The sequence below is a fragment of the Eucalyptus grandis genome, chromosome 1 (assembly GCF_016545825.1).
Source record: "Eucalyptus grandis isolate ANBG69807.140 chromosome 1, ASM1654582v1, whole genome shotgun sequence".
Classification (NCBI taxonomy): domain Eukaryota; kingdom Viridiplantae; phylum Streptophyta; class Magnoliopsida; order Myrtales; family Myrtaceae; genus Eucalyptus; species Eucalyptus grandis.
Window position 1 is genome coordinate 28,848,883 of NC_052612.1, and position 13,984 is coordinate 28,862,866.

General features: G+C 36.7%; 1 protein-coding gene across 1 annotated transcript in view; it reads left to right on the forward strand.

Annotated features, from left to right (window-relative positions):
• Positions 1 to 13,984, forward strand: part of LOC104439133 (protein NO VEIN-like) — a 16,661-nt gene continuing 2,677 nt past the window's right edge. The window contains exons 1-6 of the mRNA XM_018874961.2: positions 1 to 446; positions 1,594 to 1,934; positions 3,653 to 4,091; positions 6,819 to 6,920; positions 9,463 to 9,628; positions 11,286 to 13,039. Coding sequence (XP_018730506.2) covers positions 399 to 446; positions 1,594 to 1,934; positions 3,653 to 4,091; positions 6,819 to 6,920; positions 9,463 to 9,628; positions 11,286 to 13,039 — 2,850 coding nt within the window. The 5' untranslated portion in view covers positions 1 to 398. The remainder of the gene's footprint in view (positions 447 to 1,593; positions 1,935 to 3,652; positions 4,092 to 6,818; positions 6,921 to 9,462; positions 9,629 to 11,285; positions 13,040 to 13,984) is intronic.

Here is a 13,984-nt window from a genome sequence, read left to right on the forward strand (position 1 = left end):
CGACTGCTTCCGACGAAGAAGATGGACCGGTCACCGCCAATACGCCCTAGCCCTCCCAGCCGCGGCCGCGGAAGAGGCCGCGGCCGCGGAAAAGTTGGCGGACGCGGCCGTGGACCCCGCCTCCTCTGCAGCAACACCAGAATTTTCACTATCCTGCCGCTGCAGCCTGGACTCCTCCGGCTCTTCTCACGAGACCGCAAGATCATCATCATCATGCTCACCAGCATCAGCAACATTCTGTTCCGAGCAACGTGGAGTGGCTGGAGAGTGTTGACCGGGCCGTCGCGAAGGCTCGGCGCGATCTGCTCGCGGCTGGCGAGAGCGTCTCGTCCTGGAAGGTCTCGCAGGCCGCGGTCTTGGCTCTGCAGGTCGAATCGTGGAGCTCCTTTGGACTCAGCATGCAGCAAGTGCCCGCTCTTCAGAGCTTAATGGCTGTTGAAGGAAAGGTAAAGGTTTTGTGACGTTATTAAAGTTTCGTCTCCTCTGTTTTGAGACTGCTTGAGAGTGTGTCGAATGAGTAATGGCTTAGGAAAATTCTCTCTTGTTTTATCATGTTGTACTCAGCGCTCATGCAGTAGGCTTTTTAATCAGAGAACTTTGCTGAGCTTGGGTTGCATTTCCATGGATGATCTGTGATTGCCTTTTCTCTCTGCAATCTGGATTGGTAGTTTTTTTTTTTTTTTTTTTTTTTTCTGGACTTTCCTTTTTGGGAGCGGTAGGGAATGAAGATGCTTGGCAGGACTTAGGACAACTAGCATTTCACTAAACCCCTTTGAGCGAAAGGATTTTGCATTTCCCCATAGACTTTCCCTAAAAACCGAACCAAACGCACCCTAAGGACTTTAAGTCAACTTCTTCGTTAAGTTCTTTCTCTAAGGTCTGGGTACTGTGATGGTTAGTGGAGGCCATGAGCTTGCTGGTTTTTGGCCTTTTGCTTTTCCTTTTCCTTGCTTTCCTAACAATTGCGCTTAATGTGCTTTTACTGATGTAATTTTTGTTCTTATGAGTTTCCTTCATCAAATTCATGGAACACAATGCTAATGGACTCCATCCATTGTTTAATTGAGTTACATACATTTGTGGGTCAATTTAGTGGGTTCTTTGCAAAGATGAGGCGATTTCACCAAATTTTTTATTTATTTAATTGAGAAACCCATTGGGTTAAGGAAGTTTTCTTCATGCATTATTACTCTTCCCCCAGCAAATATTTCCCAAATAAGATGTTCAAATAGTCTACAAGGACCACGATTCATCATCGTTCTCTTTCCTTTGCTTTTCTCATGATTGCTTAACATATGGCTGCAACCTACTTGTGGTTTTTCTTGAAAGAATGTGGGACTAATGAAGTAACCATGGAGAATGCATAGATAAATGATTATCCAAATGATAGAAAAGTTGAGGAAGTCAACACCCAGATAGGGTTTCTATTTGTTTCTCTCTAGTATAAGTTACAAATAAAGTTTAATCTATGTTTGGAAGGGTCTTTTAAGCAGATCTTTTGCCTCTCCTCCATTAGATTTTTATTTGTAAATGATACACCTGTGAACATTGACTTTCTTCCTTTTGACTCACTGTCTGTTTAACATTTTTCAGATAAATTCATTTATCCATTGCTTTGTGGAAACCCGGAGAATCGCCTCATTGTATGATCTGGAAAGGGCAATCTGCAAAGATGAGGGCATTGAACGATTTGAAGAGCTTGAATTGGGCTCTTTTTTGCAATATCCGCTTGTTGTGCATTACTTTTCCCTGAACAGTGATGTGATTGAAGTGTTTGAGATAACTAGTGAGGAGATTGTATGTCATCTTGGTGAATACATATCTATACACAAGAGTAGGAAAAACATTGAGATTGGGGACCTCCTCAGCTCTATAGCCGAAAAGAAATCAGTCTCAGAAGTGGAAAAGCTTGGAGTACGAATTCAGAACCTGGGGTGTGTACTTTTCGGTTTTAATTTGTTTTAGCTGGTAACATAGATTAGATTGATTTGGTATGTAGAGTTCATCGCTTGTCCATGCAATTGTTCTGATCTGACTCTTTTTCATTGCTTCATTGACCACTTTATAAGCTTAGAGAAGTAGGTATTTCCAACTCCTTGAGAATTGTTTTCTGTAGAAAAGAATTTGACTACTATTGGCTATTGCATATGTTTCACCCTTTGTCCTTTATGCAAAGTTGTTGATGATTTTTTTCTCTAGCTATTTGGATTTTTGGACACAAAGATAAGTGATTGCAATTTTCAAATTATTAGAGGACTGAGAATGTAACTTAAATAGAGTTAGTTTTAATAGCTTTGGATGCTTATTTCTACAGCTTGATTTCACTGTTGTTTCCCAGATACTAATTGACTTGCTTATCAAGTTGGTAATAGATTTTAAGTATTAAATTCTTCAGAGAAACAGCACAGATTACTATAAGTCAATTACTTCATTATTAGTGCTGCTTGATAGCTACTTTCCATAGTTAGCACAGGCAAAGAAGCCCTTTTGAAGGGAAAATTTCCCCATATGGGTTCACTACTTAAACGTTTACCTCTATTATGCACTCCTCCTGATTCTGTGTGCTAAATTCTCATAGGAAGAGCAGTTGATGATTTTGAAAGGCACAGTTTCTGTATATGGTGTTGCTTTGTATAGTCGAACTAGTCTAGTTGAGGGTGTTCTATTTTGCAAAAATAATAACCTTTTATCTTTAGGATTAGTGAATTATAGGAAAATGGGATGAACAAGAAATTGATTTAATAGAAACCCAGGGTCATGTCGCGGTTTTGAGAATATACAAACGACTCCACTTGCTTATTTAGGGGCGCTGAAGTAACTGCAGAAAACAGATCTTTTTGGTTCATCGGGCATGTGGATGACTAGTCTGCCTTTTGGAGTTCAAGTCAATTAATGCGTCCTAGTGAATGGCCTATGCATCTTTGAGTGTTTCTCCTGTTTGCTAAAACAATACACAACTGATGTATGGAAAGCGTGGTGGGTTGGGGAACAATTCTCAATGCTGAGGCAGGGTAGAGACAGTGGAGGTGATCTCTGCCTTACCCTGCTGCATGGTGCCATCTCTTTTTGATAATATATTATTTATGTTGTGCATTGACTTTGAATGCTTCAATTGGAGCTCTGGCTGGTTTTTTTTTTTTTCCCTCGTGCTGGAGTACAGAGTGAGTGAGGACTGCAACTAGAGACTTTAAGGTATGAGGAACCTGTCCACTTCCATCATCGGACTAATTATCTATCAACATTTGCTTTTGGATGGGTAGATGTCCCTTCTGAGCTTTGAATTTCGAATATGATCACCTTAGTTTCACCTGTTATTCTAATTGGGAGTGATTAGTCATTCTGGTACCCTCTGAATGTTTCAAAGCTATTTGGCATATTCTTTTTATCTTTCCTGTTGTCTAAAGATTCCTACCACGAGATGGCACATTAGGTCATGGCTCCTTGAATTATGTTAGATCAGATGGTAAGTCAAAATGAGGGAACAACGACAAATAGCTCATTGTATTATGATCAGGCAATAAATTATAACGAGATTTCAACCATGGATAGTTAAATTTTCAACCATAAATTAAATACGTTACAATTGTTGCAACCATTAACTCGTGCTTTATTAATGAAGGCTTCATTATTTTTTCTCCTTTTGTATATGTAGGCTTCATATATCCTTTATCTTAGATGCAAAGAGATCGGAAGAGACATGCTTGAGGACATATCTGAAGGAGCTGACACAAGAAGTTAATGAGCAGCGGCCAGTTGATATATGTATGGCATTGAAGGAAGATTATAGTGGCAAGGACTTAAATTTCGTTTCTTCAAGGTCAGATGATGAAGATGGTGATAACTTCTCAAATGAAGATAAGCAGCACGATGATGATTGTAATCGAGATGAAAAATCAGACCAACACATGCACATTGATGCAGAATGGCTTAAAAGAGACATGGAAGAGCGGGACAAATTTCTGACAAATAAAGCCAATTACACAAAAAAGGGTAAAAGAAAGAAAGGTGCTAGTCTGGTTCTGGAGACTAGTAATATGAGAGTTTTCATGAAAACATGGAAGGAGGCATGTCAAGCATCGTCTATTTCCGAGGTAAGTTCATGGTTTTCATTCCTTGACATGATTGACGCCATTAAATAAAGAACTTCCATTTAAAATCCTTTCCTGGCTTTTCGGGTTTTAATGAAAACATACAATTTTTTGTTCTAGGGAGGTTTTCCACCCTATAGCTATTAGTTTCATGTGCTATGTACAAGTGCTTCCACTATAAACTTTTTTGGTTGAATTACTACAGTCACGCTACTCTTTTACATTGAAAATAGCTTAACTTGCGTGATTGTTCTCTATCATGCTCAAATGCCAATACCATTGGGTTACAAATGGGATATAAAATTTCGGTTAGTAGGGTCTTTTGTCTGTTTGATATCTAGTAATAGTTGAAACTATGTATACTTTTGGTGGTTTTAGTAGCTAGGTTGTAATATGGTTGTTACGGCTATAACAACATACTAATGTAATAGCTATTACGTTGTTTGGTTTTGGTAATGAAATGGTTATTATTTTGTATAGTTTCACATAATAGTAGTAAGGGATAGAGATAAAAGATCTAAATTGCCTTTAATCTATGATATAGTAACAGCTAAATGATACTTTCTCTTTATCATTGAACTAATTATACTATTAGTTATGTCATATATTACATTTAATACCTGAATATTATTACAACATCATACAAGAAATAGAGTTACATTTCTAAAAAATTGTATGTTGTTATATACGATATGTTAGAGTTAAATATAGATATAGTGTTTAATTACTGTATTTTGCATTATTTCAGAGTAAATTATGGAATTTGGTATAATCATACATGATTTTAATTAACTCTTATATTAATTTTACCATGAATGAGTTATATATGTAATATAATGTTATGTGGTATAAGCAATGTTGTTGAATCGAGATTCGAATTGTGAATCGTAAAGCTCATTTTCTGAATAATGAATTGAATCAAATCGTAAATCACAAGATTCGGGGAAACCTTTAGAATAACTAGAAAAGAGGGATGTCTTATTGAAGCTCACGTATTAGTTGCAAAAATATAGAAAAAAATGTAAAAATGGCATCTGACTATATAAATTTCAGAGAGATATCACGCGAGTGCATCAGATAAACCCGAATGACTGATGCAAGAAATTCAAATGACTCCACTGTCACTGAAATTGTGATATGTAAACATTCACAATATTGTTGAATCGAGACATGCATTGTGAATCGAAATTGTAAATTTATAAATCATGATTAAAGTCGTAAAGATTTGGTAAAGCACCAAAAATTAGTATTTTGTGTCATAGAAATTCATAAGTTATATAAACAATATTTTAAGATGTAAAGTTTTGACTTAGAACTTATGATTTTGGAAAAAGAAATTTTAATTTTGAGTGCATGTGATGATCGCTTTGCATAAAAAGATATGATTTCCGAGTGTTTTATCAACATAAAGACTACATTTAAATATAAATCACCATTCGTTATGTCATTTCATTTATCATTGCATTGCGGAGTGCAAAATTTAATTGTAATTATTCTACATCTATCAAAATTCAGCATATATAGTAAAACATGACAAAGTTAACATCATTTTGATGGATAAACTTATAAAAATCTGACTCCATTTATGCGTGTTGAATCATAGATTCGTTAGTGAATCGATAGATTTGCTTATGATTTAGGTGATTTGGTATTTACCTAATAAATATGTATTGCTAGGGCCTCTAATCAAATCAAACCTTATGGTACGAATCGAGAGCTATACGATTCTGATAACTATGGTATAAAGAATAGTGCCAAAACTTTTGGGGCCTAACAATTACAAATGTATAGTCTAACTGAGCCGTTTTGAATTGTATCAAATCGTAAGATCCACTTGCGATTCTGATGCATTTCTGATTCATAGCCATGCCACGAATTGAATCGCTTTGTGTGTGAATCGGATTGAATCAAACAATTCGGGTCTTGAATCATGCGATTTTAAAAATAATGGTTCTGAGATACTATATTTATTTTTATATAACAATATTTATAGCAATTATTTATTTCTCAATTTATCCATCATTATTATAGTGTGTAATTATTTGAATCTATGTTAGATCACTTTATTTTAAAAAATCATCATTGGCATTAGTATAATCATCATTAATACTACTAATGAGTAGTTGTGTAAGTAAGTTTCTAATAATCCGATACGAGTAAATTGAGAGAAAAGAGGGCTGGGCACTTATGGAATGACTGTTATGGCTTTGGTTGTAATAGCTTTGGCGGTAATAGGGCTGTCACAATAACTATTACTGGAAGCAAACAATATAAATTTGTACGAAACTTATAATATAATAGCCAATACTGTGCCTGAATGCTTTTTGTCTGATTTAGTCATGTTAATGCAATTTGATTACCTTGGCATAGATTGTATAGGATACTTGGCACTTCAACTCCAAATATGTTCTTTCAGAATTTTTAATTAGAGACTTATATGCATTTCCTTGGCCTGTCACCACCTAGATCTAGTCACAGGTTGACTTTATCTTTTATCCTCTTTCATTAATCTGATTTCAGCTATAGGAAGAGGTGGATCCGCAGACTCCCTTGCATTAGTTACTCAAGCTTTTACCATCACGACTCAATACGCACAAAATGCATGAAGTATAGATGCACTTGGAATTTTGGACTAGGTATATAATGTTAGAAAGGTTCTTACGGCAGTGGTTTGGTGGTTTATTAGAATTTAGCATGCGGAGCTTCTCAAATGGTTCTGTATCTTTTTAGGTCATCGAGAAAATGCTAGACATGTATGAAGTATCCAAGAAAAGGCAACGCAAGATTTGCGCCATGCTTCCATATCCCTTGGTCGGGTTGTTAAATGTCGCTGTGAGTCGGCCATATTTTTCCTTATTTTTCCTCTACCGTATATCTTTTCCTTATTTTTCAATTTTCTTCCTGAAAGATATTACCTATTTCCATTTTACACCTTGACTTCTACATGCTAGCTGTTTCTGATAGTTTGTTTTTCTCTGCAAAGTTATGGCTATAGAGGAGCCTATGAAAGTAGGACATGAAGCTATGAGGGAAAAGTAGGATGAGGACAAAGTCAGAGGGGCTGTTTCTTGTCTGAACATCTAGAGTTTTAGCTGCTTCCATCATTTTGAAACCGGAAACGTACTCTAAGTGCTCCTGATATTCGAATCATCTTATTCATAGGAGCAAATATTATTAGAGGTAACAAGTTGGTCTACCTAAAACTACTTTTTGTCACTAAGCGAACTTGTGGTATGGTTATAAAATCTTCCTCTGACATAAAGGAATAGCAAGTTGTTCTTTTTCTGGAGGAACTTGTTCAATCTGTGTTCCTGGGAGTTGCTGCTAGTTAATACCTTCAGTTAACTTTTTACCAAAGGCTTCTTCTTTTGTGTTAGGTAATGAAAATTTATAATAAACCCTGATACAGTCAAGTATTCAGGAAGTATCAGAGTGATGTATGTCAGATACAAGTGCAACTGGAACACATAAAAAGGGGAATAAGAAAACAGAGGAAAAGAGAACTAAGTCATAGTTCTGTTTGATCTTTATTCATGATAGCTTTTAGCTACTGCAGATCTTGTTCCTCAAAGATTTAATCTTTTTTTTTATTTTTTTGGGACCTGATAGTCTACCTTACACATAAAGGAGGAGACCTCCACAACTCTCTCTCCCTTTATTTCCTCGGCACCACTTCCAGTGCTTGTGATGTTAGAATATTTGAATAGTAAACCATGCCATCATCTAATAGCTTAAGCTTTTAGAACAGTTGGCAATAGTCCCACAAAATCTCCATGTGAAACCTTTTGACAAGTTGTGGCATAACCCTAGAAAATGTAGACGATGATATGAAGTTGGATCCAATCTCTGTTGCTTCTTGACAATGAAGCAGAAGAGGATTCACAGCTTCCTGCAAAAGCAACATTTACATGCTTTAGCAGTTTGAGGTAGTCTCACATTATAACCTGTTCATATATTGTATAAACATGGTGTCCGGATTCCCTAGAAACAAAAACAAGGACTTTGGAGTGAGCTTTTGACCTCCAACATAACCTTCGTGGGAAAGAAATGTTACTCTTATTTGTCAGACCCTTATCGTATTGTAAAACAATAAGTCTTCTGTTGCTATGTCATGTAGCACAGTTCTCAGCCTGTCCCTTCTCCTCTGGTCTTTGATAATGACAGTTTCTCCGAAGATGAATCGAATCTGTAAGTCCCTGTCCAATCCCCCATGTAGCAAATAGGATGGCAGCAGATCATCTTATCTTCTACAATAGCAAATAATTGTGGATAATTTTACAAAGTGCACTATTTCAGCCCAGATTTTCACTCTCTGACAATGAGTACCAAACATGAATCCAGATGAAGTTTTGCAACACCTGCATGCTTTTGCGGTCTTGTTCCATGAAAGTTAGGTAATACAGGAATGTGTAGTAGTGATCCCAGACCCTGCTTCCATGATCTTGTCCTAGAAGAGAGCAAACATTCTAAAACTTTTCTACCGAAAAGAATTTCCTAAACATGCATTCCCTCTATACCTTTTCTCCCTGCCCCTTCTTGAGGAGAAGGGTTCCAAATAGCATCCCACTGAACCTGGTGAAAGTTATGAGCATCTAATAGTTCCCCTCCTTCCAGAAAGGAAATCCGTTGGTGGCTTCACCTCTTCTCTTTTTATAGACATTACAACGAACAAATAAACGTGCAGTGGCGAGCATTACCTAATGGAGGTATGGTAGTTAATGCTCAGCCAGGAAATGCAGTTTAAACCAATTTACAAAGATTGTCACCATCCATGCATCTTTAATATGCCTCCAGTTATCTGTTCCATGACCTCATCAAATTATTTTAAGAAGCTGAAAATTTTGGTTAAAACCCAACTTTTTCCCTTTTTAATAAAAAATGTGAATTAGAAAATATTTTAAAGTTAAAAGAATGCTAAAACTTATCCATGCGCAACTACTTCATGGACAAAAATGCAAATTTACAAGTCACATTTGTATTTTGAAAGGGTTTCAGGTTTTTGTTATTAAACTAAAGTCAACTGCATGCCACAGGATTTGAAAAAAGCAAAACGTATAAGTCTTATCAAATGTGCCCGATTTAATGTCTTGGTGAAGCAAGAGAGTGTTTTGCAGATTGTCTGAACTGCTGAATTTGGACAAATGGGGTGAGAACTCATCTGGTGGCTTTATTACGTTGCACCAACTAAAACTTTTCTGGAAGGGCTATTTTGTTTTTTTTCCAACTTCTAGTTTGCAACTTTTTTGATCTTATTTTGACGGTCGGATGACATTTTACCTTTTTTGTTATCATATCATGAGATTGTGGAAGTCAGTTTTCATGGCTGCTCTTATTATTATATTGCCAATTGGTTACTTCTTTTTCTTGATCGCAGGTAACTTGCATAAAATGTGGAAAGTTGGAAGATGTATATGATGCTATTGGTAAACAAACGGCAGATGGGATCACTCTCTCGACCCCCCTGCCTGAAAGCAAAGATATACATTCTACTTTAGAGAGTACAACCGACAATGCTCGGCACAGTGCAAAACCTACAAAAAGTATCATCTCTAAGCATGCGTCCCTGAGTCATTTATCCACATATTCGTCGTCTATACAGTAGTACAGTTATCTGAAAGCACGTGTTTTGGACTATTCCTTTATTCCTTGCGTCAGCCTAACTTTCATTTTTATTGTACCATGCACACAAATACATCAGATCTTGCTCATTTAAGAAGGGCAGTCTCTCGAATAGAGACAAGCAAGCATAATTGGCTTTGGCACGAGAATATGATGCCTTACTAAATTCACGTAGAACGATGTGGAAATTGCAACTCTTTATCACTGATCTTGTATAAATTACAAAGTGATGTAATGGTCTAGAAGTTACAACTATGTAAAACAAAATAAATGTATAGCATGTGAACTTGAAATAGTGGGTTGCTCGAAATACTTCTAGTTATTAATTTTTGTTTTATTTGGGGTATTTGGGGTCTGAAGGTTTTACTTGGTAAAATTAAAATAGTGGTTGCTTGAAGTACTTTTTGTTGAATGAAGATTTTGGCTTCATTGGTAATATCTTACTTGGTCACTTTATCTGATAGCAGATGATATGTGAAATTGATTTAGTTTATTTGTGTAAGCTTTGACTTGACTGGAGTGACATCCATTAATATCGTCGCGTGTAATATATGTTTGATATTCATAATGGGCCCATTAATCTTGTCTCTTATGCCAAAGTTTTAAATCCTAGTGATCCCTCCCATTGTTATTTTTCTTTCTTTCCTATTTTTCTATCATTGAATTCCTGTCATCACTTCTTTGCTTGACGTTGTTACATGGTTATGCTGCGTTTTATGTGAATGCAACAGGGAGGACTAAGGATTTGCCCGATTTAAGATATAAACGAATTTTGCTGATTGCTTAAGCTCTGGAAAGAACATTCATTTAACATCATTTTGGAAATTTGACAGAATTTTGTGATGTTATAACAATGGATGGGCTGGATTTTTTGAAGTACTTGTTTGATTAATCAGTGGTTCAGCTAAAATTTAGAAAATAGGATAATTGAAAAATAGGCAAATTTTTTTTTTTTTTTTTTTTTTTTTGAATAAATGATGCAGAAAATCATGACATTTGTTTATGTGTGTAGGGAATTCATTTTGGGCAAATATTGACTAATGATAGTGGCATGTGATCAATATGGAAAAAAATGTTTGAGTTACAGTCTCTGCATGATTATGGAAGAAAAATGGACAGACTACGTGTATAAGTTGACTGGAAGCAATGGAGTCAACTATAATTTAGAACAAAGTTGTAGGACTGAATCATGGAGATTTATCTTGATATATGACATTTGGATGAAATTTTATTCATCTATACATCTTTAATTGGGCTATCTTGCCCTGGGATATTTGAATTTTATCATGAACTATCTACTATTTACTAAGGTACTCATTTTTCGATTTGGGATTGAGATATATTAATATGCATTTGATCCTCTTGAGTTTCTCAAGGACAACGGACCAATTGATCTTTTAGAAATGTGCTCGATTGAAACTCTACCAAGGTGGCTTGTATGCTGCTACGGCTTGTTCAATGTTCACCTTTATTTTCCATTTTTTTTTTCTGAGATGTCACACACTTGTGCAGTTGATGCTGAGGTGCGTTTTCATAGACGAGTCTTGTGATATCATCTACTTACTTATCAATTGATAGGTGTCACTGTTGAAGACATTGCCAGAGAAATTGGTGCTTATTATCAGCTTGATCATGAGAAAACAAGCAACAGCAAATCAGTTTTGGAGATGAGAGTTAATTTGTTGAGAAAGCTTCTTGACTGTGGCCCTTGGCTGGCAAAGCAATTTTTCGTTCATGAATTTGAGTCACTCGGTTATGGAGAGTTTTTCAGTTTTCTGACGGAACACATATCTCTCATGCCTACTGGGCTGAAACAGTTCTTGAATGGTGACATTTATGAGAAGTCCCACTTTGAGGTTTGCATGCTGCAGCATCAGTTGATGGTACTAATATCACAAGCATTGAATAGCTTGTGGGACGGTGAAGTAGTGACCAAACAGATGATTTCAACATTGCTTTTGAAGCAATTCCCCAATCTCAGTTTCAAAATGGAAGTTGGTTCAGTGGAGGATTTTCTAAATATTGTTGGGGATTATAGAGGTACCGCAATGTCAAAGTGCGTCCTTTTCTCTCAGACATTGATGGGTGCCCATGGTCACGCTATGCTGGCGCTTGATGATGATTTTGCGGTTGAACTTGAAACCATTGGTAGAGGAACTGATGTCTCACCGAAAATAGGAATATTGGAATCAGTCTCATCTCAGGATGCAATTGAAGTCTTACTAAGGGCGCCCATGCTGTCAGATTTAAGTCATTGGTCACATTGGGAGATTGAGTTCGCTCCACATCTTGGCCCTCTTGTAGGATGGTTGTTGAATGAAGTTAATAGAACAGACTTGTTGTGTATAGTGACAAAAGATGGTAATGTGATCCGGATTGATAGTTCAGCTAGCGTGGATTCATTTCTGCAATGTGCCCTTCAATTATCACCTTTCCAGACAGCCGTTCAATTGCTCTCTTTGTTCTCAATAGTTGGGGGACAAAAATATGTTCCTGTGTCTCTTTTAAAATGCCATGCACGTCGTGCATTTGAAGTCATCTTCAATGATCATCTGGAACATAAGGAAGGGACTGACAGTTGGAATCTTCAGATGCAAGAAAAAGCAGCCGGTACGTCAAAGCTGTTGGATCAAGTTTATGCTAGTAGATCATTCCAGAATTCCACTAGCACGTGTAATGCAGTGCTTGTTGCATCGAGATATTTTCTTGAATGCCTTGGTTATATTCCTTCAGAGTTTCGTACTTTTGCTGCTAATGTGTTACTATACGGCATGCAATCTGTCATTAAACATGTACCTTCAACCATCTTGTCAGAATGTAAGCTTATGGAGGAACGGATCATGCTTCATGAAGTGGGACTATATCTCGGTGTTGTGGAGTGGATTGATGACTACCGTGTTTTCTGCTCCTCTACTGATGGTGAGATATGTAAGGCCTGTGAAGCTCCATTGTTCAAAGCTGACGCCTCTAAGTCAAGCACAGGCTCACTGTCTGCTATATACAATCCACAAAAATCAATTCCTGCGGAAGAAGACAAGATTGTGCTCTCTCTTGTTTCTAAGGGTCAGAGTATCATAAATAATGAAATCTGTCAAAGTTCTGATAGTCCAGAAGTCTGCATAGATAAGGGTCTGGCACAAAACGAAACCGTTGAATATGAGGACGCTTGCTCAATCATTGAATCTATCAGGCGAGAAGAATTTGGTCTTGATCCTAGTCTTTCTAGTACAGACAGTAGCTTGTTGAAAAAGCAACATGCCCGTCTGGGGAGAGCACTTCATTGTCTTTCCCAGGAGTTATACTCTCAGGATTCTCATTTTCTTCTTGAGTTAGTAAGTTCACTGTTGTGTTTCTTTAATCTTAGTTTTTTCTCTCCAGTAGCAGTCATCATTTAGCAAGATAGTGCTGTGAGTTTACAATATCTATTTGCCCCATTGGATACCTACTTATGCTTTTGCTCTAGTTAATTGTTTGATTTATGGTCAGTGATGACCTTTAGTGGTCATGTCGTTTATCCATTCTTGTAATTGGAAAATTCCCACTCGGAAATGACCTCAATTGGAGTTAGTGTAGGCATTTGTAGGTTACCTTAATACGTAACTTATATCCTTAATCTTTATAATGAGTTTTGTCTTATTTTCACCGTTTCAAGCTGACAGATGCATAATATGTGGGAGGAACTGAAATTATCAGAAGCCACAAAAGAAATATGGTATAGAAATTCCTGCAGATGATAAAATTAGTGTGGGGAGAAACGGTATCCAAATTCACATATGTGGAATGATGCGTGGAGAAGTTGCAGCCCCTCAAGCTAGAATCTGATAGTATATTCTCAATGGAGTCAAAATAGGAGACCTTCTGACCACAGAGTTGGAACTTTTTGCTGGACATCTGTTCTTGTAGATTGCAAGAAAACAAGTACATAATTCAAGCTTTCTTTCTGAGAAGAGAGTTTTTATGAAGAAGTTGATGAGCATTAATACATAGATATATATCTATACATACGTTAATAAATTACTATATGCATGTATATGTATATATGGCCTTGATCTCCATTATGTTCACCTCTATACACAAAAGATATGGCTATATTCTCTACATGTTGCAATTCGTATGCTCGCTAGGTGAATTGTGAAGTTTTATTCATGGGCATTGCATTGACGATCCTGTGAAAAATAAGGAAGTTCTCCAGTTTGTTTCAATATGTATTGTCAATTTTTAGGGATTGATTCACATGATTTCTCTTTGTTGTGGTGTTCTCAGAAACATTGTTTACA